The 27,011-nt window shown below is 37.9% G+C and overlaps 1 protein-coding gene across 4 annotated transcripts in view; it reads right to left on the reverse strand.

Annotated features, from left to right (window-relative positions):
* Window positions 1-931: 931 nt before the first annotated feature.
* The window catches only part of LOC126175892 (uncharacterized protein KIAA0930 homolog), a 101,392-nt gene continuing 75,312 nt past the window's right edge, over window positions 932-27,011 (reverse strand). For all 4 annotated transcript variants that reach the window (XM_049922946.1, XM_049922949.1, XM_049922948.1 and 1 more), the window contains 2 exons: window positions 22,297-22,446; window positions 932-1,300 (listed from right to left, as the gene is read on the reverse strand). In XM_049922946.1, coding sequence (XP_049778903.1) covers window positions 1,260-1,300; window positions 22,297-22,446 — 191 coding nt within the window. In that variant the 3' untranslated portion in view covers window positions 932-1,259. The remainder of the gene's footprint in view (window positions 1,301-22,296; window positions 22,447-27,011) is intronic.

A 27,011-nucleotide genomic window follows, 5' to 3' on the forward strand; every position in this document is an offset into this window, starting at 1 on the left:
ATCCCATACCTCATGGCTCAAGCCCCTATAATAGACCTAGATGCAAGACCTGTCCCATACATCCTCCTACCACCACCGACTCCAGTCCGGTCACTAACATCAAAGGCAGGGCTACCTGTGAAACCAATCATGTGATTTACAAGCTAAGCTGCAATCTCTGTGCTGCATTTTATGTAGGCATGACAACCAACAAGCTGTCTGTCCGCATGAACGGCCACCGACAAACTGTGGCCAAGAAACAAGTGGTCCACCCTGATGCTGAACATGCTGCCAAACATGATATCCCTCATCTTAATCACTGCTACACAGCCAGTGCCATATGGATCCTTCCCACCAACACCAGCTATTCTGAATTTCGCAGGTGGGAACTTTCGCTGTAATACATCCTATGTTCCCGTAACCCTCCTGGTCTCAACCTTCGTTAGTCACTGTCCTCACCCACCCAGCCCCCTCCCTGTTGTTCCCATTCCAGCACTACACAGCCGTCATTTCACCGCCACGCTCAGTCTTTTAATCTCTTTTATTTCTCTCCTTTCTGCTACTTACCCCCTTCCCCTTCTGCACCTTCTCTCCTGCCCTCCGTCTAAACTGCAACACTTCACTGCTGACAAAGGCCTTAATGGCCGAAAGCTTTAATTGTGTGAATCTTTTTATTGTGCCTGTCACGACTCGGCATCTCCGCTATATGGTGAGTAGCAACTTTTCTTCTCTGGTTCTGTTATATCCCATTACCGTATTTGTCGTATAAGAAGGTTTCATGGGTTGGAACTCTGAAGTAAATCTTTGTAATAATAAGTGCCATAAGCTGCTATATTAAGAGTAACACAGTACTTTGTCAGAGTACTATACAGGCACTGAAGAAGAAAGTAAATCAATAAATAAATGTGCTGCTTCATAAAGATCTTCACAACTGTGAATTCTAAGATTTACAAATTTATTTATTAAATGCAATTATCATGTCAGCATTTTCTCACAACAAAGGCATATTTTAGACCTTATTTAACAAAAAGTGAAATGCGAAGGATATGGAAGATCAGCACATACTTATAAAAGTCAATAAGTATATTGTTCTATACTACATTGCACTTCTAAATGACTTAATTCTCAATTCCTTACGTCAACACACGACACACCATTCAAAGATACATCTATAAAATTCTTTGGCAACAGGATGAGCAGTAACAAAGGAACACATTTTGTCCAGAACTGTCCACATCTTCTTCTGCTTTGTACTGTATGATCACATACAGAAAGTGTTGCTAGAAAGTTAAAATGGGACCCTCTCGATGATCCAAAATGTCTGGAAAAGAAACAAAATGTGTGCTGATTAAAAAAAAAATCACAACAACATTATTGGAAGCAGCAGTGCTAGAAAAGTATCTCAAATATTATTCACTACTACAGATGCACTTTCCTTTACGGAAAAGACTGATCTGCAACATGCCCTCCCCCTTGGCTGTGAAGTGTGAGTCATGTCCGAGTGGCAGAATTCGGTATCCTTTCAGGGTAAAAGCAGTGTAAGAGAAGAGACAGGATGCAGCTTCTATCCCCTAACCTGTAAGTATGAAGGACAGCCTGAATTGGTGATGTAAATGAGCCAGCGTGGCACACTTTTACAGGTGGAAAATCATCCACAACCTGTGTCAAGTCACAGAGGTTACAGAATGGGTAATGTAAATATAATCCTTGCAGTAATAGTAGAACCATCAGTTAGGTGCTCCTTGAATTTCTTTCAGTGTGTAATATTTAACTTTAAAATGTGGTGACTAATATCAGTATGTGTAAAGTTCGATATTTATCCAAACTTTTATTATTAAAATAGACACAAATTTACGCTTGATATGTGTAGTACATTGAGCAAGCAATAAAGGAAACAAAAGAAAAATTCAGAGTAGGTATTAAAATCTATGGAGAAGAAGTAAAAACTTTGAGGTTCACCGATGACATTGTAATTCTGCCACAGACAGCAAAGCACTTGGAAGAGCAGCTGAACGGAATGGACAGTGTCTTGAAAGGAGGATATAAGCTGAACATCAACAAAAGCAAAGCGAGGATTTGGAATGTAGTCAAATCAAGTCGGGTGATGCTGAGGGAATTAGATTAGGAAATGAGACACTTAAAGTAGTAAAGGAGTTTTGCTATTTGGAGAGCAAAATAACTGATGATGGTAGAAGTAGAGAGGATATAAAATGTAGACTGGCAATGGCAAGGAAAGCGTTTCTGAACAAGAGAAATTTGTTAACATTGAGGATAGATTTATGTGACAGGAAGTCATTTCTGAAAGTATTTGTATGGAGTGTAGCCATGTATGGAAGTGAAACATGGACGGTAAATAGTTTGGACAAGAAGAGAATAGAAGCTTTCGAAATGTGGTGCTACAGAAGAATGCTGAAGATTAGATGGGTAGATCACATAACTAATGAGGAAGTATTGAATAGGATTGGGGAGAAGAGAAGTTTGTGGCACAACTTGACCAGAAGAAGGGATCGGTTGGTAGGACATGTTCTGAGGCATCAAGGGATCACCAATTTAGTATTGGAGGGCAGCATAAAGGGTAAAAATCGTAGAGGGAGACCAAGAGATGAATACACTAAGCAGATTCAGAAGGATGTAGGTTGCAGTAGATACTGGAGGATGAAGAAGCCTGCACAGGATTGAGTAGCATGGAGAGCTGCATCAAACCAGTCTCAGAACTGAAGATCACAACAACAACAACAACAACAATATGTAGTAACTTCAACAAACATACTGGTTTCAATCAAGAGATCAGGAAGTGATTTTCATTGTGAAAGTGGACTGCTGGTTTGAGCAGCTGAAGTGAGTGATATTTAGGACACCATCAGTACAGTCCTCATCCCTTGCTGAAACCATAAAGACATTCTACAGCTTGCTGGATAGCAACTGTTGATGGAAAACTAACTTTCACTGAGAAGCTGACAAGTAATGTTGGAATAAGAACAAAGCGCAATAAAAATTACACAAGTGTGATTTTGCTCTTTAAACAAAATGAGGGGGACAGACTATAACTGCAATAGAAGCTTGTACAAAGTTGTGTAAGCTTGGCCACTTGCACAAGCATCCTGCTATACATCATTATAATGAGTTTTAAAGTGTTGGTTTCAAATTCAACAACTGTTTTCCACCGTGCTGCACTGCACTGCACTGCACTGCACTGAGTAATATCTTGAGTATTTGCTGAAAGACACACTGTATCACTATGGCCAGTGATTCATTGTACCTGTGTACTAGAAATTAATGTACATCAATGGGTGTGGGTATGCAATCTGAGAAATTTCTGCTAATGAGAATGTGGAGTGAGTGTGTTTAAATTAAGCGTGTTCAAATTTTGTGTTGTCTACAAGGTATCCCATTGATATACAGTCATTTTTAACAGCTAACATCTAGTCTAAGGAGTCTATAGTGTTATTCACGTGAGTCAAATTTTCACCAGGTAGGATCTCTAATGGCAGGATGGGTAAGTAAATTAATGTGTGGGAGATACATAGGTTGGTGGTTCCAGTGATGGTTTTGGGTAATCAAAAAGATAGTACAGAACTATTACACTGGGTGCCTGAAATAAAACAACTCCTTGTTTTGCATTCCTTTTTCGATACCGTAATGAAATACTCTCCAAAGAAGCAATTCATGGAAAGTTTTGTAATTCCAGTTGTATCTAATAAGTGATTTTGCATAATACATTAAATTTCATAAAATTTATTATTTCATTTATTTACTTGTATATCGTGTTCGTCCAATATATGCTAGCATTATTTTGCATTCACTAATTAATCCATAATTAAGAAAAATTAGGTTCGCATTGTGGTTTTTCACTATTTTGTATAATGTGATTTGTATCTTATGTAAAAATCTTTTATAGTGTATACACCAGTTTAGGCATAAAATAGAAAAGGATTTGTATACAGTTATTCATAATAAACTTGAACTTGTAATTGTTAAAATTATAAATTTGCACTCTAGTTTTGTTAACTTCATTGTTAAGAACATATAAATCAGGGGAGCAGAAGGCTCAGAAAAGCTCAGTAGGAGACAGTTCACAGACGTGACCACTGTGTCACATATCAATGTAATAATATACTTGTTTTACTACAGTTTTGTGACTGTGTAGCCTGCTTTGTGGAGTGGTCTCCCACCAAGAATTTGTGCAGCTTGTCATTAACAAACCACTATAAAATGACTTGGTGTCTGGATTATTTCATGGAATTCACTTAACAAGATCCAGGTTTCCGACGAAATGGACCGGGATGACAACTTCAGGAGTAGCGGCAGGAAGCAGATTACTCCGAGTTACACTGAACTAAGATATCTACAAGCAATGAACTAAACTTTATATGTCACTGCAGAACTAATAACTAAAGTGTAATGTTTGGAAACTGTTCTATGAGTAAACATATGTATTTGTCTCAAAGTTATCTTTGAGTGGTGGAGGCGAGAGTGTAACAAAGACACCGCCATGATCACACGTTCCTGATGTCATTGCAACAGAAGTATAAGAACAAACTTTTCAAATTCTCTGTTTAATCAAATAATCTTTCAATGATTATTTTTGTTGTATTTTTGCCGCAATTCCAGGACAACCCCCTCCCCAAAGCAAAAAAAAAAAAAAAAAATATTCATTACATGCCACTGATTAAGATACCTTCTGTGTGCTACTGTAATGTCCTTGCACATAAAAAGTAAAAATAATAACCCTTTGGGTTGCCTTAGAGTATAACAGAGTATAACCAATGCAGACCTACTCTTCGGAAGAATTCTCTTTTGCATGTTATTACCATTTTTGGACATTGCGTCGCAGAGCAGAAAAAGGTGAACTCGCATGACCTGTGGATGGCGTGTACCCAAAGTGAATGACAAATGGTTATCAGCCCAGCTCAGCAGTGCAGTATTTCCCGCATGAGGAGCAGTGCATGGGTCTTTTGTGTCTAATGCTATCATCATCTTTCAAGAATAAACTGATAGAGCCAAAAATCTTTATCCGGAAAACTAAAGGCCCATGACTAACTTGCACACATATATAACTCCTTCAGCATTGACTAAACATGCACTCTTCAGAGTAATTACATATCATACAATGTGACACTGATGTTTCCCTATTAGCATGTGCACAAACATGGTGAATAAATATTTTGCTTAACAGTTCCTTCAGCCTAATATAAACAAAATGTTTCCATTACATTCAGTTGTTTGCCTCTTTCATTCAAAGTTCACTGTAACACAGAAGAACCAACATACAAACTAATAGGACATTGCAATAATAACACTGTACCACAACTCTGTCATATCTTAACACATTGATTACATTTTGTAATTAGAGTATCATACATAGCATCATCGTCACTTCCTAACTATAGGAATCTCAACTTCAGCTGCCTACATGATTTTAGCCATAATAGTTATTGCTTACTACTACTTCAAGCAGAAAATTGCTCTAATTCCATCCCTTCCAACCTTCAACCTATGGATCCAAATCGGTAATAATGGCACCAACAAGAGACAGTCTGAGAAAGGACAGAATCAACTGTGAATGAAAAATCTGTGTGTGAGCTAAGGACTAGTGAAGTCAAAAAGAAGTGTACATAGTGTTAAGGGCAAAGTGGGGACAAAAAATGTAAATACTTGCAAATAAACCAGTACTTATGTTACAGCCAGTTTTCAATGGAAAGCCAGAGACTGGATTTCTCTTAGGAGGGTGGAATTTTATCAGGATAAACTATAGCAGTACTTGGAGCAGAAGCTGGAGAGTCAGAGCACCTGACATCATCAGGTGCTGGCCATCAACTATTGTGATCAGTAACTCTCAAGCAGAAGCACCCACATCCATGACACTGTACTGGGTGTCAGTGCCCTGGGGCTAGCCTTCGAGGAGTCACTCTGGTTTGATTGGATTCTGGGTGACAACTGTCACTCCAGTCATTTCTTCTGTTCCAGAACAGTTTCCTAGTGACACAGAAACGCCAGCCTTCTGTGAACTCAATGCTGATAAGTTGCATTTAACACCTTCCCAAACCAGCTATCATCATCATCATCATCATCATCCAAAGCCATATTGGCGATGCTGCTGCCACTATTGTTGCCAGGGTACAAAACTCTGCCTGCTGCTTGAGTGCTCTGTAGCCTTCTTTGGACTACGTCATGGGGTATCCAGCCATTGCTGCCTCTGCCAAAATATCGACATGAGACTTCCATGTTCTGCACCACTGGATATGGCACAGTTTGCCACCTCACAGCAGCTATGTTGTTCCGGTATGACGCAGACCAGAAAACACGAGCCTTCTCTTGAACCAGCAGCCACAGCAGAGGAGACTGAAGTGCTATTATATGCACACTGGGCTGAAAGTTTGTGCACTGGGAGATGCTGAACAATAAGTCCACCTTGTTTACCATCTACACTAGTAGCCAGAAGGTCCAATCATTGTAAAAATGCAATAATAAAGAACATCCCGTATCTACAATCTCCCTTCTCCTGTTGCACTTGCATCCATCTTTGACACAGAACCACCGCCCATACTCAGTTACCCTGCTATATCCTGTTATATTGAGTTTTAAAGCATTAGTATAAAATTCACAAACTGTTCTGCACTGCTCTGCACTACACTACACAGAGCAACTTCCTGAATATTTGCTGAAAGTCACACTGCACCACTGTGGTCAGTGATTCATTGTTTCTGCATATTAGTGATTAACGTGTATGAATGGATATGTGTATGCAAGCTGAGAATATATTAGGGTAATCCCAAAAGTAAGATCTCCTATTTTTTTTATAAGTGCAAAGACCTGTTTATTTCTACAATGGTTTACATCAGTTTACAGCTTGAACATTTAGCTATTTTTCAACATAATCACCATTTCTGCCGATGCATTTTTGTAGACGCTGTGGAAGTTTTTGTATGCCCATGCCGTACCAGCTCGCCGCCATGCTGTTCAGAAAGTTATGAACCTCTTCTTTCACGTCATCGTTGCAGGTTGCCCGTTTGAGTTTTTTCAGAGTCTCACAGTACCTGTCAGCATTAATTGTGGTACCAGCAATTCAGCTCCAATGACGAGGTGAAAGAAGAGGTTCGTAACTTTCTGAACAGCATGGCAGTGAGCTGGTATGACATGGGCATACAAAAACTTCCACAGTGTCTACAAAAATGCATCTACAGAAATGGTGATCATGTCAAAAAATAGCTAAATGTTCAAGTTGTAAACTGATGTAAACCATTGTAGAAATAAACAGATCTATGTACTTATAAAAAAATTGGAGATCTTACTTTTGGGATTACCCTCATATGTGCAGACTCCAACTTGTACAAAATGTTATCAGTGGGTTAAGAAATGACAGAGTTGTGTCACAGCAACATAATTGCAATGTTCTACAATTTTGTCTGGTCCTACATTGTTTCATCTGTGTTAACAGTGGATTCTGAAGCATTTAGTCAAGAGCAACATTGAAAGGGAGTAACTTTTATTTTTGTGTGGAACACAATCTCTGCCGCACTGAGTTCAATAGCTAAAGTATATATTAACAGGCTTCTTCACTGATGAGACTATTCAAACAGGCATGTCGTTGCTATGAAAATTAATTACCAAGAGATGCAGATAGTGACAGTGGCTTCCACAGGCCCAACTATTTCCATCAGAGCTTAGTGACTATAAGTGGCACCTTGCTTGTCACAGTAAATGATCTGTTCAGTTTTTTCATCCATAATTACATGCAAAAGAACTAACGAAATAAACCATCTGGGAAAAAGATTGGTTGTTGGTTGCTTGTTTTGGGGAAGAAGACCAGACAGCGAGGTCATCTTTATCATCAGATTAAGGAAGGACGGGGAAGGAAGTCGGACGTGCCCTTTCACAGGAACCATCCCGGCATTTGCCTGGAGCGATTTAGAGAAATCACGGAAAACCTAAATCAGTATGGCCGGACGCTGGTCTGAACCGTCATCCTCCCGAATGTGAGTCCAGTGTGCTAGCCACTGCGCCACCTTGCTCGGTGGGCAAAAAGAAATAATAATAATAATAATAATAATAATAATAATAATCTGTAACACAGTTCTGCAATGAGTGGTTTTAAGCTGAGTGTATGACCTGAACTAGAGCTATAGCAATTCTGCAATAGTCTAAGCTGCAGCTTTCTAAACTTATGCAGGAGATGCGTGGTCCTCAAAACCAGGCTGTTCCAATGCTTCCCTCTGAAGCACTGGTTACAGCGAACACCCTCAGCTTAGATGCTAGCAGGTAAGGACAGGCATTTGGAATGGCCACAACTGAACTAGGACGAAGTGATAGATTCACCTCGCATGCCACCTACCCTATCCTTCTATCGCCCACCAGACTCAACTCCTGATGAAACAGAAAACTTTAGAGAAAACCTCAGTTCACTTGTACAGAAGTTTCCCAATCGTACTGTAATCATTGGTGGGGACTTGAATCATCCAACAATTAACTGGGAAAATTACAATTTTGTTAGTGGTGGGCATGATAAGACAGTCTGTGAGACATTACTAAATGCCTACGTTGAAAACTACATACAACAGATCACTAAGGACACCACTCGTGATGGAAATATATTAGATCTAACAGGAACAAATAGAACTGGTCCATGTGAGGATGTTCACACTGAAACTGGTATCAGTGACTATGACATGGTTGTCGCAACAATGATTACCAAAGTTCAAAAACAAGAGTAAACTAGATTTAAAAAAATCAGTAGTGTCATATCTAAATAAGGAACCCGAAACTTTCAACACGGGGCAGGAGCACGTAGAGGAACAATGAGTCAAGTTTAAAAGAACAATTGACCATGCACTGAAGATATGTACTCAGTAGAACAGTTCATAATGGGAGGGAACCTCTACAGTACACAGTCACTGTAAAGACACTTCCAAAGAAAGAGATATTACTGCATAATAGGTGTAAAACAAAGCATAGGGCAATAGGTAGAGCGATGCTGAATGAAACATAACTGGCTGTCGAGAGAGTAATATGTGATACCTTCAATGACTACTGCAGCAGAATATGGCCAAATGAACCTTTACAGAAATCAATGAAATTCTGATTTTATGTAAAGGCAGTTAGTGGCACCAAAATTCGTTTTGAGGAGCTGAAATCGAGGGTAGTAAGCTGAAATGCTTAACACCATTTTTAAACACTCCTTTACAAAGGAAAACCCATGAGAATTGCCCCAGTTAAATCTTCGTACCACTGAAAATATGAGTGAAATCAGTATTAGTGTAAGTGGTGTTGAAAAACAGCTGAAATCATTAAAACTGAACAAAGCTGCAGGGCCCGATGGAATTTCTATCACATTCTATACTAAATTTGCGACTGTGTTTACCCCTCTTTTAACTATAATCTATGCAGATCCCTCAAATAAAAAACTGTCTGAATTCTTGGAAAAAAGCACAGGACACACTCATGTACACGAAGGGTTGTAGAAGTGATTCACAAAACTATCGTCCAATCAATTAGAATTTTAGAAGATATTCCGAGCTCAAACACATTGAGGTATCTTGAACAGAATGACCAATGGCAACCAGCATAGATTCCCAAAACATCAGTCACGTCACACCCAACTTGCTCTTTTCTCTGAAAGCTTTAAGTTTTGCATCAAGACAATCAGGTAGACACAGTAATTTTTTATTTCCAAAAAGCACTGACTCACTACCACACCTACACTTACTGTCAAAAGTATGACATATGGGTATCAAGTAAAATTTGTGACTGGATTCAGGACTTTCTGGTAGGAAGAATGCAGCACGTTACCTTGCACGGAGAGTCATCATCATATGAAATACTTTTGGATGTTCCACAGGAAATTGTATTGGGACCTTTGCTCTTCATGATGTATATTAATGATCTTGCACACAACATTAATAGTAACATCAGGCTTTTTGCAGATATGCAGTTATCTATAATGAAGTACTATCTGAAAGAAGCTGCATAAATATTCAGTCATTTCTCGATCAGATTTTAAAGTGGTGCAAAGACTGGCAACTTGCTTTAAATATTCAGAAATATAGAATTGTGCACTTCACAAAACAAAACAAAATGTTGTATCCTATGGCTATAATATCAACAGATCACTGCTGCAATTGGCCAGCTCATGCAAATGAATACCTGTGTGTAACACTTTGTCGGGATATGAAATGGAATGATCCCATGGATAAAGCAGGTAGTACGTGGGTGGTTTGAAAAGTTCTCAGAATGGAATAGAAAAAAAAGTACTTACATCACTGAAACTTTTTTTTATTTTTCGGTGTAGTCTCCTTGTAGATTAATTCACTTGGTCCAATGATATTCCCGTGCCGTGATCCTATCTCGAAAATGAGTTTCCTCCAGGCCTGCAAAATAGTTGTCAAGTCCTGCTAACAATTCTTTGTTTCATGTGAATCTTCGTCCACCACGAAAAATTTTCAGTTTTGGAAAGAGATGGAAGTCTGATGGAGCCGTATCAGGTGCATAAGGTGAGTGAGGCAACAATTCATACCTTAGTTCCTATAATTCTGCTATGGTGACAGCACGTGTATGGGCATGCATTGTCTTGATGGGAGATGACTTTCTCCCTTGCTAAATCTGGCCTTCATTCATGTATCTTTTGTTGCAATTTGTCCAGGAGGTTAGCATAGCATTCTCCAGTAATTGTTTTCCCAGTGGGGAGGTAACCTATAAACAGAATTCCCTTCGCATCCCAGAACACGGATGCTATGACCTTTCTCGCTGAAGGAATTGTCTTTGCTTTCTTTGGTGGCAGAAAACTCAGCAAGTTTCCACTGCTTTGACTGTTATTTTGTCTCTGGGGCTAGTAGTACACCCAACTTTCATGTTTGGTCACAAACCGGCACAAAAAATCTTGTTCGTTTCTCTTAAACCGGGCCAGACATTGTTCCCATATGTACATTCTCATGCGTTTTTGATCCAGCGTCAAGAGTCGTGGCATCCATTTTGCAGATAATTTTTTAATTTCTAATTCTTCAGTTAAAATGTGATATACACTTTCAGATGATATCTGTTAAGCATGAGCAATTTCACGCACTTTTAATCGGCGATCCTCCATGACCATTTTGTGCACTTCTGAAATGATTTCTGGAGTAGTGACACATCTTGGCCAAACTTCTCAGTTCTCCCAACCAAATTTAAATTCATTTGACTGCTTGGAAACAGTTGAATATGAAGGAGCAGAGTCCCCCACTGTATTCTGGAAATTGGCATGAATGTCCTTTGCTTTGATACCTTTCTTTACAAAGTACTTAATCACTGCTCAGATCTTGATTTTCCATCTTAGCAAATCACTAAGCGGGAACAACAATAGATCGACGTCACTGCCACAGCTCTCATCCAAGAGCACTGAGGTGGCAAGTGTTTACAGGCAACAGTCCAATGAATATCACATGAACAGCTCATTGCGCTAGTGCTGACCTCTCATGGTAATTCCGAGGACTTTTCAAACCAACCTTGTAAACTTTAGTTTATTGGTGGTATACAGGGGAAGTGCAATCAGTCTACAAAGGAAATTCCTTACAAATCACTATGTCACTGGTTCTAGAATATTGCTCAAGTGTGTGTTACCTGCAACAAATAGGATTAATTGGGGATTGAACATATACAGAGAAGTGTAGCACAAATGGTCCCAGATTCATTTCATCCATGGTAGTGTGTCACTGAGGTACTGAAGGAACTGAAATGGAAGACTCTTGAAGATAGATGTACAGAATACCGAGAATGTCTGTTACAAACTTTCAAGAACTGGTCTAAATAACGACTCTAGGCATATACTATAGTCCCTCATATTGCTTACACAGGGATTGTGAGGATAAGATTAGAATAATTACGACACTCACAGAGGCATTCAATAAATCATTCTTTCCATGCTCCATAATCAAATGGATCAGAAAGAAACCCTAATAATTGGTACAATGGAACATCTCCTCTGCAATGCACCTCATAGTGGTTTGCAGAATACTGATGTAGATGAAGATAATAACTGGACCACACAGTTTCTGGGCAAGCCACGCAATACACTGCCCTTGCCTGCTCCCACTCTAGAGTTGGTTATCTTCTATCCTCCCCCCCCCCTCCCCCCCACCCAATCCAGCATTTTTTCTCCCTTCTCTGTTTCCCTCCTCACTTTTCACAAGTCCACAGTCCTACTCGAGTCTCAGACACCTGTCCTGCCCCTTACCTCCCAAGTTTGCCTCCATAGTCCTTTCCCCCCACTTTGCTTACTCTTCTCACCCCACCCCCCTTCCTAGCACCACTCTCCTCTCCCTTCCCACTCCCTTGCGGCAGCACAGACTTTCAATGCTGCACCTCAGTACCTCTGTCCCTGGCTCTGGTATGTCCCTCCACATCCCCACAGGCAGCATTACTGCATCTTCCCTCACTCCTATACTGCTTTCCTTCCCCCTCCCTACCCCATGCCTGTTTTGTATCGCCACTACCCATCCCAGCCAAGGTCACTACTTGCTGCAGTCGAACCTCAGCAACATGAGACCATTCCACTCCCTACGTTCTGGGTTGATGATGACAGCCATATTGTATTAGACAGCTCATGTGTACAGTCACAGAGTTTAATAATGGATCACATATCACAATGACCGATGCTGCAACTGTATAATTCTTTTTTAACATTTATTCTAAAGGACTCAGCTGTAATTAGTCGCACTTCATAACTACTTCCAACCACATTTAATGATCATCTTCAAATTTGAAAATAAATGTAATAAAACATTAAGAAATAATTATTTCAATAAACAATAATGACTGAAAATATTTAAAATTATTATTAAATTGTGCCTGTTTAATCATGAGTTGTGGAAAGTAAAAATTCTTTCTAAGGAACACAAAATAAAAGAAACACCACCATAGAACACTTGTGACAGCATTCTGTGGCATCTTGCATTTCCATCATACAGGTTCATTTGTCATGGATGATTGGCAGGGGACAGAGGAAGGTGAGAGGAAGGATGGAGGAGGGGGTGGGGGTGGAGGAGATGAGGAAATGTGCAGTATTAAAAAAATAACAAAGACATTGTCTAAAAGATGTAATACAATTAATTTAAAACTAATAAGTAATTTAGATAATGCACCTAACACACACATGATACATCTTGTTAAAATATGTATTTACAGTAAAACATTGATCTAAAACAGAGTGCATGCAGTTTCCACCAGAGGGCATCTGAGGTTTGTCTTCCACCTGTGCACACTGGGCTCAATCTGCCTTCGGCCACGTTGCCAGCAAGTGCAGCAGGCTGCTAAGATGATCATTTGTGGAATAGTGCTGTAGCAAAGCTGGAGAGTTGCTGTTGGCTGGGGCATCTGAGTATGTTGCAAAAATTCATGAAGTCTCACAGCAGATTGACTATTTCTTCTGGTTCTTTCAAGTGGTGTCCATATATTTCAAACATTAACAGGAAACCTACTTACACATATCTCATTACGACTACAATGTCATGGTATCCAACTATACACAAGATGGCATATTTTAGTTCCTTAATTAATGAATTACTTAAGCTACCATTCAGTGAGCAGGATAAGAAAATTAAAAAGCCATTCTTACGCAATTTGCTGTTACATTATGGTTACCTGACTGAAATAGTCACTAAAATGTTTCCAGAAATTAAAATAGAGTACATGGAAAGGGCAGTACTATTACATTAATACTTACATTGTTAGTCTTAAGTAGCTGCCATTACCTGTGGGCTGGCTAAAATATCTACAATTTCTTTTTTAAGTTATAATTTGTGTGTGTGTAAATATGTAGTTGGAATTTCAAAACATTTTCAAGTTTATTAGACTTTCTACTTTAAATACACATATTTTGCTATTGCTAGTGTTAAATCTTGAATACACAAATGAAACTTTAGTTGAACAGTAATTATTGCTGAAAAAATAGAAAAGTAATTCTAGTATTCAAATATGTAAGGAAACACGTGATCTTTCTGTCAAATATGTATGGAAACATGCAATCTTTCAGTCAAGTACGTAAAGAAACACATGATCTTCCTGTTTACATTTCTTTTACAGTCAATTTACAGCTAAAGAAAGAGAAAAGACACAAGATCAAAGCAACTTTTTTCATTATTAGTAGAGGACAGTGTAATGTACATTAAAAGATGGAGAAATGCACAGTCCAACATTATATTCACAGGACTCTTACACCCGCTTTCATTTCCTAATGTACCTGAAGGAGAATCCATGATAACTATGCAGCAACTCATCTTCAAAAAAGTAGAATTACTAAAATTTTCAGATGACGTGCAACCTGAATCATCATCAAATACCTCATTTTCATCATCTATAGACTCGTTGGGGTCTTTCAAAATCATTTTCTCTGAACATTTCTCTTCTTCACTGCACATTTTAACAAAAACATCAACAGAAAAGCGCAAAAAATTGATGAAACGGAGAGAACGCTATCATCGCCTAATGTCTATGAAACAAGAAAGGGTGATAAAGGTTTCAAAAAGGATGAGGTGTTCAAATGATACTGCTACTGTCATCTACGAAGCCTCCAGATCTCATAGATGATTCAGGGGCTGTAGAAATGCATTTGAGACTGCAGAAAATCATCATAGCTTGTGCGATGTAATATTATGTCTGTTGTACATTCTCACTTGCTGCAAGTGCCATAATATTGCGCAAGACACACACTAAGTGTTAAGAAAGGAACATCAAGTGCAAAAATCTATTTACATGTCTACAGGATACAAAGGGTGTCAGATGCAATATGGCAACAGTTTCAGAAAACACACTTAACACTAGCCTTTCACACAATTTAAACTCTTCATTTTAAACTAAAACAAGATACAAATAAATCAAGTTTTACAATTAGTGCACCAAATGCAACAACCACCATAAACAGTACATAGGCCGAATTGGTAGAATTATTGGGATCTGATTTAACAAGCACACTTCACTACAAAATAATAAGAGAGCACTTGGAGATCATCTAATTGAAAGTAAACACTAGGTAGGTCCACGGGGCATTTTTTTGAACATTTAGAACAAGTCGAAATATTGGGACATCATCTAAAAGAACCAGACAAAACACTCAATCTCCAGAGTGACTTCAACAATTTTGACAAATACTCAGACAGTCTAGTCAGCAGCAACTCTCCAGGTTTGCTACAGAGTCACTCAGGATGGGATGACTTCAGCAGCCCCACTGCACTTATTGGCAGTGAGGCTGTAAGCAGACTGAGCTCAGTGCATGCTAGCAGAAAACACAACTCAGATGCCCTCTAGTGAAAAACATGGGCACTCGATGTTTTAGATCAATATTTTAATTTAAATACTTAGTTTAACAAGATGTATCATGTATCAGTGTTAGGTACAATATCTACATTGCTTCTTAGTTTTAAATTAATTATATCACATCTTTCAGGCAATATCTTTGTTACATTCCAATACCACAAAGTATCAGTGCTTTTTCTCTGACCCTCCTACCTTCCTCTAGCCTCTAGCCATTACCCCTGATACATGTGACTATGTGATGGAAAATTGGTTTGGTAAAAAACTGGATGTCATGGAATGTTGTTACAAGTGTACTATGGTGCTGTTACTTTTATTTTACTGCTTATGACTATATTCTTTTTAAGGAATTATTTACTTTTCGCAATTCATAATTAATCAGGTACAATTTTAAGAATTTTAAATATTTTCAATTGATGTTATCAATTGAAAAAGTATATGATTATGTTTGAACATTAATTTTACATGATTATTCAATTTCTTCTCTTTTCTTCCTCCTTTTTCTCTTTCCAAAATCTCTTCATTCTTTGGTTGTGTTCCTGTTCCCTTTGTTCTGTCCACATTTTCCCTGTTTTCTTCCTGTCTTTTACTTCAAATTTCACATTCATAATTTCATTGCTGAATTTGCTTCTTTCATTTATAATTCTCCTATTGATTCCTGCTTGTTTTTGGTCATCTATTTTTTGAAGCCAATTGATTTTTTGATTGAGCTGTTTAGTACCCCAAAAATCGTCTTTGTAATTCTGTTGTTGTTGTTGTTCACTTTATGCATGTGTCCACAGAGTGTTTGTTGGAGTTTTCTGATCACATCTGTGAGTCTGCCTGTGTGAGTTAGTATAATTCTTTGATTGGTCTTTTACCCATATACCTTTTCTGCAAAAAGGTGGGAATTTAAGGAGATGGGACCTGGATAAACTGAAAGAACCAGAGGTTGTAGAGAGTTTCAGGGAGAGCATTAGGGAAGAATTGACAGGAATGGGGGAAAGAAATACAGTAGAAGAAGAATGGGTAGCTCTGAGGGATGAAGTGGTGAAGGCAGCAGACGATCAAGTAGGTAAAAAGACGCGGGCTAATAGAAATCCTTGGGTAACAGAAGAAATATTGAATTTAATTGATGAAAGGAGAAAATATAAAAATGCAGTAAATGAAGCAGGCAAAAAGGAATATAAACGTCTCAAAAATGAAATCGACAGGAAGTGCAAAATGGCTAAGCAGGGATGGCTAGAGGACAAATGTAAGGATGTAGAGGCTTGTCTCACTAGGGGTAAGATAGATACTGCCTACAGGAAAATTAAAGAGACCTTTGGAGAGAAGAGAACCACTTGTATGAATATCAAGAGCTCAGATGGCAACCCAGTTCTAAGCAAAGAAGGGAAAGCAGAAAGGTGGAAGGAGTATATAGAGGGTTTATACAAGGGCGATGTACTTGAGGACAATATTATGGAAATGGAAGAGGATGTAGATGAAGATGAAATGGGAGATAAGATACTGCGTGAAGAGTTTGACAGAGCACTGAAAGACCTGAGTCAAAACAAGGCCCCGGGAATAGACAACATTCCATTTGAACTACTGATGGCCTCAGGAGAGCCAGTCATGACAAAACTCTACCATCTGGTGAGCACGATGTATGAGACAGGCGAAATACCCTCAGACTTTAAGAAGAATATAATAATTCCAATCCCAAAGAAAGCAGGTGTTGACAGATGTGAAAGTTACCGAACTATCAGTTTAATAAGTCACAGTTGCAAAATACTAACGCGAATTCTTTACAGACGAATGGAAAAACTGGTAGAAGCCGACCTCGGGGAAGATCAGTTTGGATTCCGTAGAAATGTTGGAACACGTGAGGCAATACTGACCTTATGACTTATCTTGGAAGAAAGATTAAGAAAAGGCAAACCTACGTTTCTAGCATTTGTAGACTTAGAGAAAGCTTTTGACAATGTTGACTGGAATACTCTCTTTCAAATTCTGAAGGTGGCAGGGGTAAAATACAGGGAGCGAAAGGCTATTTACAATTTGTACAGAAACCAGATGGCAGTTAGAAGAGTCGAGGGGCATGAAAGGGAAGCAGTGGTTGGGAAAGGAGTGAGACAGGGTTGTAGCCTCTCCCCGATGTTATTCAATCTGTATATTGAGCAAGCAGTAAAGGAAACAAAAGAAAAATTCGGAGTAGGTATTAAAATTCATGGAGAAGAAGTAAAAACTTTGAGGTTCGCCGATGACATTGTAATTCTGTCAGAGACAGCAAAGGACTTGGAAGAGCAGTTGAACGGAATGGACAGTGTCTTGAAGGGAGGATATAAGATGAACATCAACAAAAGCAAAACGAGGATAATGGAATGTAGTCAAATTAAGTCGGGTGATGCTGAGGGAATTAGATTAGGAAATGAGACACTTAAAGTAGTAAAGGAGTTTTGCTATTTAGGGAGTAAAATAACCGATGATGGTCGAAGTAGAGAGGATATAAAATGTAGACTGGCAATGGCAAGGAAAGCGTTTCTCAAGAAGAGAAATTTGTTAACATCGAATATAGATTTAGGTGTCAGGAAGTCGTTTCTGAAAGTATTTGTATGGAGTGTAGCCATGTATGGAAGTGAGACATGGACGATAACTAGTTTGGACAAGAAGAGAATAGAAGCTTTCGAAATGTGGTGCTACAGAAGAATGCTGAAGATAAGGTGGGTAGATCACGTAACTAATGAGGAGGTATTGAATAGGATTGGGGAGAAGAGAAGTTTGTGGCACAACTTGACTAGAAGAAGGGATCGGTTGGTAGGACATGTTCTGAGGCATTGAGGGATCACAAATTTAGCATTGGAGGGCAGCGTGGAGGGTAAAAATCGTAGAGGGAGACCAAGAGATCAATACACTATGCAGATTCAGAAGGATGTAGGTTGCAGTAGGTACTGGGAGATGAAGAAGCTTGCACAGGATAGAGTAGCATGGAGAGCTGCATCAAACCAGTCTCAGGGCTGAAGACCACAACAACAACAACAACCTTTTCTGTCTATTCATCCCAAAAAATTCTGAGGATGTTACATTCTATTTTTTTCTGTCTCAGTAATACCTGATGCTCCGAGTGTAGTAGTTGTTGATGCTTAAAGTGCCTCTTGCAGTACAGCTTTATTATAGTGCCTCAGTTTGGCCTTTCTTGGGGTATTTCTTTTATTGTGGTGCAGCCATGTGAGTTTGTACGCTTTCTGAAGTTTTTCTGTTCTCTCTGTGTTGGATGTCTTGTTTGAGCCTCCTATTTGCATGTATTCCCTTAGATACTTGAATTTTTCCATTCTTCTAATCTTTCTGTATTTTGTGTGCATGATATGTTGTTTTTTCTTTCCATATACAGCAATTTCTCATATCATATCTGTAGTGCTGTTCTGGCAGAGACTTTATATATGTGTTCCAGTGCTCCTTGTCCATTGTTGTGTTGAATGAGTGTTCTAGTTTTTCTGGCAATTCCGTATTCTTCTAGTGTGTCAAAGAGTGTCTGTCTGTCTACGGAGTTGTAGGCATTCTTAAGGTCCACAAATGTGACTATACTGTTGTCTGTATGTCTGAGCTTCAAGAGTGTCCACAGATTCCAAATCTGTTCACTATATGATCTTCCTTTTCTGAAACCTGCCTGGTATTCACCTATCTTTATATCAGATTGTGATTCTAATATGTTGAGTAACGCCTTGGATACAATTTGGTAAGTGATAGGTAATAATGAGGTACCTGTTTAATTATCAGAAGCCTATCTTGTTACCCTTTTCATACAGTTGGTGGATCAATGCGCATTTCCACATGTATGGATTCTCTCTGTAATCCATATTCTGTGAGAATGTTATGAATTTTTTTGTGATTTTTTTTCTTTGAGTTTGCAGACTCAGTGATAAAGACATATTCCCCTGAGCCTCTGTTATTTTACAATCTCCTATAACTCTGTGAGTGTAGGAAGTTTGGATTTGGTATTGCATTAAGGAGCTTTAATTTTGTGTTTAGGTTTCTCATAACTGAAGAGTTTATCAAAGAATTTTTTTTAAAGTATTTTGATGTTTTCTTTAGTATATGTTTCTAGAGAGCCATTTGTTCTTGTAAGAGATATTTGGAGGCTGATAAGCCTTTCTATTTTCTCTGAATATTTTTTAGAAATTTCTCATGTTATTCCATTTGAAGACTTCCTTGATTTTATTTAGACCACTTTTGCTGTAGGTCATTTTCACTCTACCAGTATGTTTCTAAGATTTTTTTCTGGACATCATGGAAATCCAGCCCTGTTAGTGTTGTTCTATTACAGCTAAGCATCTCCCATGTCTAGATTCTTTATTCAATGACCTGACCAGGTCGTAAGTTGCGTTCCATCATCTAAGTTTGTGATTCCATGAAGGTTGTCTCCAAGGCTTTGCCTTCTCAACTGTCTTCACAATGTCTATCCAATTTTCTGTTGTTTTTTGATTAATTTCATCAATAATTTTGTCTTTGTTTATTTTCAAGTACTATGGGTCTGGTCTTAAAAGTATGTTCTGCATTGTTCTTTTCTGTTTCTTGGGTTTGGCCTAATTTTTACTTGTAGCGAGTGATGGTCAAACCCCAAGAACCCAATATGTTGTCCTACATAGCAAGTGTTCATCAGTGACAAGGGTATCATCAGGAGCACCCCACACCCTAGGGAAGCGTAATAGGGCTGCCCTTATTCCCTGTATACGTAAATGATCTGAGAGGGTGAGCTGCTGCTACTGCTGCTGCTGATGATGATGATGCTGTGGTGTATAGGAATGGTATTAATAATGAGTGATTGGGAGGATAAAAGACAACATAGACAAAATTTCTAGTTGGTGTGATGAATGGCAGCTTGCTCTAAATGTAGAAAAATGTAAATTAATGCAGATTAGCGAAAAAAAAAAATCCTGTAATATTCAAATACGGCATTAGTAGTGTGCTGTTTGACACAATCACTTTGATTAAATATGTAGGTACAATGCTGCAAAGCAGTATGAAATGAAACGAGCACATATGGAGGGTAATCAGGAAGGCAAATGATCAACTTAGGTTTATTGTGAGAATTTTGCAGAAGTGTAGCTCACCTATAAAAGAGGTCACATACAGAACGTCAGTGTGAGCCATTCTTCAGTATCAGCAGTGCTTGAGTGTTTAGGATTCTTAGCATGGTGGAGTACAGGAAGACATCAAAACAGTTCAGAGGCAGCCAGCCAGATTTATTACCTGTAGGTTCCATCGACATGCAAGTGTTATGGAGGTGCTTTGTGAATTCAAATGGGAAGCCCTGGAAGGAAGATGACTTTCTTTTCACGAAACACAATTGAGAAAATTTAGAGAACCAGCATTTGAAGTTTACTGCAGAATGATTCTACTGCCACCATCGTACATTTTGCTTAAGGACCATGAAAACAAGCTAAGGGAAATTATGGCTCGTATGGAGGCATACAGACAGGCATTTTTCCCTCACTCTATTTGTGAGTGGAGAAGGAAAGGAAATGAATGGCAGTGGTACAAGGTACCCTCGACATGCACCAAATGGTGGCTCACGGAGTACTTTTGTAGCTGTAGATGTATATCCCTTTCATGTACTCACATTCAAAATCTGTCTTGCATTTTTGTTTCTTATGTCTACATGATCTCTTCAGAATTCTCCTGATATGTTTGTGAGCATTTTCCACGTTGAGTTTTGTCTTGTGTTTTGAAATTGTATCAACATTATTTTTAAGTTAAAGTTTTTACAATAATGAACAATATTTTCCCCATTTTGTTCATGCATTTGTGTGCTGTACAAAGTAATAGTTATTTAATTACGTTTTATTTTATTCTATTTTTAGCTCTGAAGTTTAATGTTAAATATGCTCAAAACTAGTTACCAAGTGCGACTAATTCCAACTGAGACTTTTACAATAAATATTTTAAAATATAAAAAGCCTCACAGAATTGTTCCACTAATGATGCAGCTGGGATATGTTATGCTTAAAGCACCTTTAAGTCATTGATGTGGAATATAGTTCAAACAAATAATGTTGTTTCATGTGATTTTTATCTGCATACTGGATATTGTAGAAACAAACTTTACTGCTGTGCTGGCTTTATATTATGTGTCTGTTTGTAATTATAATTACTATGGAACAGTTGTTTCCATGTACCTTCTAGTCTTCTATAATATCATATGATAAATTAAGCTTAGCTGTCATAACAGACTGCTGAAAAGCTGCTTTGCTAATTAGTCAGTCTTAAGAGCAGTGGTGTCATTGTAGATTTTCTCTTTCACTTTCAGTCCATGCACCATTCAATTTGTGCTGGAACTAGTCTTGGAATTAAACTGTGCGAGGGAAATGTCCAGTCAAACATTGTATTTATTAAACTTCCTGGCAGATTGGCCGGACCAAGACTCGAACTCAGGACCTTTGCCTTTCATGGGCAAGTGCTCTACCATCTGAGCTACCCAACCATGACTCACGCCCCGGCCTCACAGCTTCACTTCTGCCAGTACCTTGTCTCCTTATTATGCAAGAATCAATCTTACGCTAATATTAAAAATTCTATTGCATGTTTGTGTGTTATAATGGTGCCTTTGACTCCGCTTTTTCTTCATGAGAAACCACTAGGTAAATGAAACTTTAAGAAATAGTTAATTACTGTGAAACAAAGATAAGAATAAAAGTGAAACTGTCAAGAGCTTTGGAGACAGCTTTCTATGAAAAGTAGCAATGCAATTACAAATGCAAACTTTTATCTTACTGAATCTAACAATTTTAAAAATTATTTTTGTGTATAACTAATAATGACGTTACAAGCATAAGGTCTGACATGAAGAAAATGACACTGCCTGCGTTGCTATGGAACTGTTTGTCATAACTTATTAGAGCCAAATCGGTTCTCAACCTTAAACTGGGTGCATACACTGTGACAAATTCCAACTTTCCAGATACACAGCAGCAGTGGTCGAGCAGTTTATTACTAAAGTGTTCTTGTGCTCTGCCAGTCTGGAGGACAGTCTTGTTTCTCTTTTGTCAGACCTTGTACCTTCAAGTGGATGCACACAGTACAAACCTTTAGTTATGCTCCACCACGGCAAGGTAATATAGGTAAGGAAAGCATTTAGGGGTACAGATTGTGCTCTCCGGCTTTCTTTCCAGAAATGGAACGTCTGAGTAAAGCCACGCATGGTCCACAAGGGATTGTACACACCATCATCTAACTCTGTAAACAGAGGAAAACCCAGGTAATTTCTAAAAACAAAAATATAAATGAACTACATGTTTTGCATTTATGTTACTCTGTCAAAATTACAGAAATAATAAGTAATATCATGTTTGAAAATATTTATGACACTTTCATTGTATTTCTTCTTTTTTCCCTTTCCTTTAGTATTCCATGATTAAGTACAAATCATACAAAAATCTACATACATTTGTAATAAAGTTGACAAATTTTACATTACAACTCTGTACTTTTGCAATATTTGAGAAACATGGAGTACCTGATGCAATTTCTTTGTAAAATATGAAAGAAACCTAATTACAGTGGATACAGGGTTCCTCTACTTTTAATGTTTAACAGGACTTCAAAAACCTGCAAAACACAGTTTCTGTTATTTGGAAGGGGAGGAGTTACAAAGATTAGTTGCGAATAGTAAGTACTATTTTTATGTTCCTGATGCATCACCACTGATATTCTTGCTCATGAAATCCTATGGATTATTGGTAAATTCATATTTTGCATCCACCATCACCTCAGATTTATGACATGATAAACTTCCATTTTCTACGACAATTCATTTCAGCACAGCTGTTTTTTCCTCAGTACTGTGGAGAGTGGTTATAAGCGTAAACCAGTCCATAGTTTTATACTTCATAAGTACTTGAGATTAATTTTGCTTGCATTTTATATTGAACAAATGAGGTGCAAACTACAGTGGAAGTTATACAGAGACACCAATGAAGTTATTATACTCTCGTTTGTTCACTCTTAGTTAAGACTATCCCTCTTGATCCATTGTAAAAGTGCCTTAATAGTTATTGTTAGGCATTGGATGTGGAATGGTCTGAATAACTTCTAAATGAACTTTTGGAGATATTTATGTCACTATTTTCATCATATGCCATGAATATTCCATTTAAATCTCTGTAATAACATCATCTGCTTATAAAGAAGATCTGTTTGTCAAACTTGTGTAACACAAAATGGAAGGCCTTTTTCCACTCTTTTTTTGTGATATATTGGAACCTCTGCTGGTGGTTAAAACAAACTGTGCATCATTTGCTATGCTACTTCTCAAGAATTAAAATACAGAAAAGAATTCTGAGCTGTAAACTGGGGAAGAGCAGAGTGTCAGCTGCAGCTTTAGAGCAAGTAAGAAGGGAAAAAGAAAAAGCCTATTGATCATACAGGAACTGCTTTTCTATCAGCAATATCATCATGAGCAAGCAAGAACTATCTAAGTATATCATAGAGCACACATTTATTGGTCACTAAATCAAATACCTATCGGAAATCAACTAAAATATGTAAATCAGATACTAAGCACAGTTTGAATACAATATGGTAATGGTAAACAACAAAAATCATCATGTTTTTATTTTCTACAAAGATTTTAATCATATAATCCATAACTAGCAAAATTTTTATGGCACTGGTGAAACTGACTCTTCCATGTAGTGGTGAAGTTAAGATTTCAGAAGATTGCACTAACAGCATCTGCTACAGAACTGAAACAAAACACATGATGGGGCAAAAAAAGTATAGCATCCTTAAAAGCTTTAGTAATAGTCCAGTTCTATTCTTCACTTTCACAAATGACCTACTAAAGATTTGGTTGTTCATAACTATAAACTTTGCAAATGACATGGGCATAGTATGTAGATTTTTTAAATTTTACTTTCATTATGTGGTAATTATGAGTGAAAATTCAATAACAAAGCATTTGACCACTAAAGTAAATTTTACATTTTTGATGGAAAAGATTCAAAAGCTATTTAGAAAAATACTTCTGCTTTGGAAGGTAGAGAGTACAGTATATTGCCACTGCTGTTTTATCCCAAAATGTAAAGGATGAAGAAGAAAGTAGTTCACATTCAGATGACCATCATAATACAGTTAATCTTACTGTAATCAGTATGAAACTGTAGGAGGTACAGATGATGACAATCTTATGTAAGATGTAATGGATAAAGACTTTCTGCACAAAGGACCACATACTATCGTTGTTGGTGATGCATTCGCACAAAAAATATTCTTTATACATTTTTCATTTTTTCCCATACAACCTAAATTATATTCCACAGATCCCATGTTCATATCTACAGAATGATTCAAAATACCCCAGGCTATTAGACATGATAGATGAAGATCCACTTGTGTTCATAGCTGAGCGTTTTGATATAATACCATGGAGTCCAGTACTGTATTTCCTCTTGCCAATTTTGCAGACAATGTTCAGATTAGATTGGATTAGATTCAGTTGGCAACGATCAATTAGCAGCATAACCAGGTAGGAGGAAGGGCAAGGCAGAGGACTAAGAAAGATCATAAAGCTGTGAAATATATATCCTCACAAAGAGGAAGTAACTAGCAGCTACACAGAAAAGCAGGGGACTGCTAAGAAAATCAAAACACAAAAAAGCAGGCATACCAAATACTGCCTTTAACCCCCTCCCCACTGTAGCCAAGGAATAACTAGACCACCACGTTGTGGTGCACATTTTTCAATTCATTCTTCATATGCCTATGGTAAACAGAATTGCCTGGACATCTACCTATTTTCACTGCCAACTGAATCTAATTAAGGAATACACAAAGCTTTCTGTTGTTTCAAGGTGAACTTAATAATTCCATGTATGGAACTAATGCTTTGTAAATAAATTTCCAAAAGACAGTTAGGTTCTAAGCTGCAGAATTCTATGCTCTCATAACACAAATGGAAGAAAAGGAATTTTTTCTTCTTTAATGTATTTTGTACCTATAATTTCACTGATTACTTTCTGTTCCCTATTTTGGATTTACTCAGGTTCTCTCTTTCAGTACTTCAGTGTACAATGTGAGTGCTTCAGTGTCCATAGCCAAGTGCTTCATTGTCCATAAAGACACTCAGGTTTGATGATGATGATGTTATAGCATTTCAGGTGTTTTTTATCACAGATTAGATCTTCCACTTACTATAGTTACCATCTAGCTCATTCATACATACAGGACAAGAAAGTGGCACAGGTCTGATGTTAGTTTGAATTTGTTAAAATGCATCATACTTCAACACATGATGCACATACAACCCCTCACACAGATCTTTGCGAGTTCAATACAGTACTGTACAATCAAATCAGTAAAGAGCAGCCTACCACACCAATAAATAATGAAGAGCAAAGAAGATGGAAGTGAGAAGGGGAGGGTTGAGAGAAAGACAGAGGAGAGAGAGACAGAGAGAGAGAGAGAGAGAGAGAGAGAGAGAGAGAGAGAGAGAGAGAGAGAAAAGATAAGAAACAAGAATTATAATAGTGCCTGTTTTTATTTTTGTACCAAATTACATTTTTAAGGCATAAAAGAAGAAAACAGTGTTCAGCAGTTAAGAAAGCTGTGTTAGTGAAGGGGTAACACTATGATAAATCATGTTTTGAGCTGTACAAGAAAAAAAAAAAAAGGAAAAGGAACTATCATGTTATGCAGAAAGCTTCTAGTAATGCAGATCTACCATCCCATACAACTGCAAGATGGAGTACTGCATTTCAAAAAGGGATGCCTCATCTCTCAGGAGAAATCACCATCACACAATGCTACATATTATGATCATTTACATGACTTCATATACTGTTGGACAACAAACCACAGTCAGCACATAAGAATTACATTGAGTACTTAATATCTGGTGACGCATTATTATTAAAGGGTACAGGTATGTAGAAGATACTGATAAAATGAGTGTCACATCACCTTAATCAGATTCAGATGCAAGAGAGATGGGAACACACATGCATTATCTATAACTTTGTGAAAAGGAAGGTGACATATGAGGTGCTCATTATAAAAGATGGACAGCTACACTTCCCACTCACTCACACTCTCTCTCTCTCTCTCTCTCTCTCTCTCTCTCTCTCTCTCTCTCTCTCTCTCCTCCCCCCCCCCCCTTTTTTTTTGCAGGAGAGACCAAAAAGTAACATATACAGATCTATATCACATCGAGTACTGAATATTTTTCAAGTGATTCTTATGATCCCTTAAAAGTAAATTTAAGTTCATTTTTTTTATATAGAGTAAATAACCAAGTTGAGATTTGTAAATAAGTTTAGGAGTTCTCCAGTTTTGTTGCACACCCACGGGTTGTTTGACCACCTTCCAATAGCTTTACCCCTTAGCAGCTTTCTTGCTTGTTTAGCATGAATTACCTGCACTTTCTCTTCCATGACTGCATTTTACTGTGTTAAATTAATAACGTAAGTTAAGACTGAAAATATGTTTTACAAAAAAAGAGGTTCTGCCATACCGGATGCACACTGAACTATGGGAATGCCAGAGAGGCATTCCTATCATCTTATTGGCTGCTGCCAGAATTGGCCAAATATGAAGCAGAAATGTAGTGGAGTCATTCGCATTTTGTTCACACATTGCAATCCACATTAATTTTCAACATGTTTCAGCCCATTTTTGAAGCCTGAAAAAGTACAACTTGAAAAGTACTGCTGGGGTCAGTTAACATCTACATTTTGTGAAAAATTGAGTTGTCCACCTTTGATAATGAGCTCCTCATATTTCCATAGTGTATTATTGCAACTGAT

Source organism: Schistocerca cancellata, chromosome 3 (genome assembly GCF_023864275.1).
Source record: "Schistocerca cancellata isolate TAMUIC-IGC-003103 chromosome 3, iqSchCanc2.1, whole genome shotgun sequence".
Lineage (NCBI taxonomy): Eukaryota > Metazoa > Arthropoda > Insecta > Orthoptera > Acrididae > Schistocerca > Schistocerca cancellata.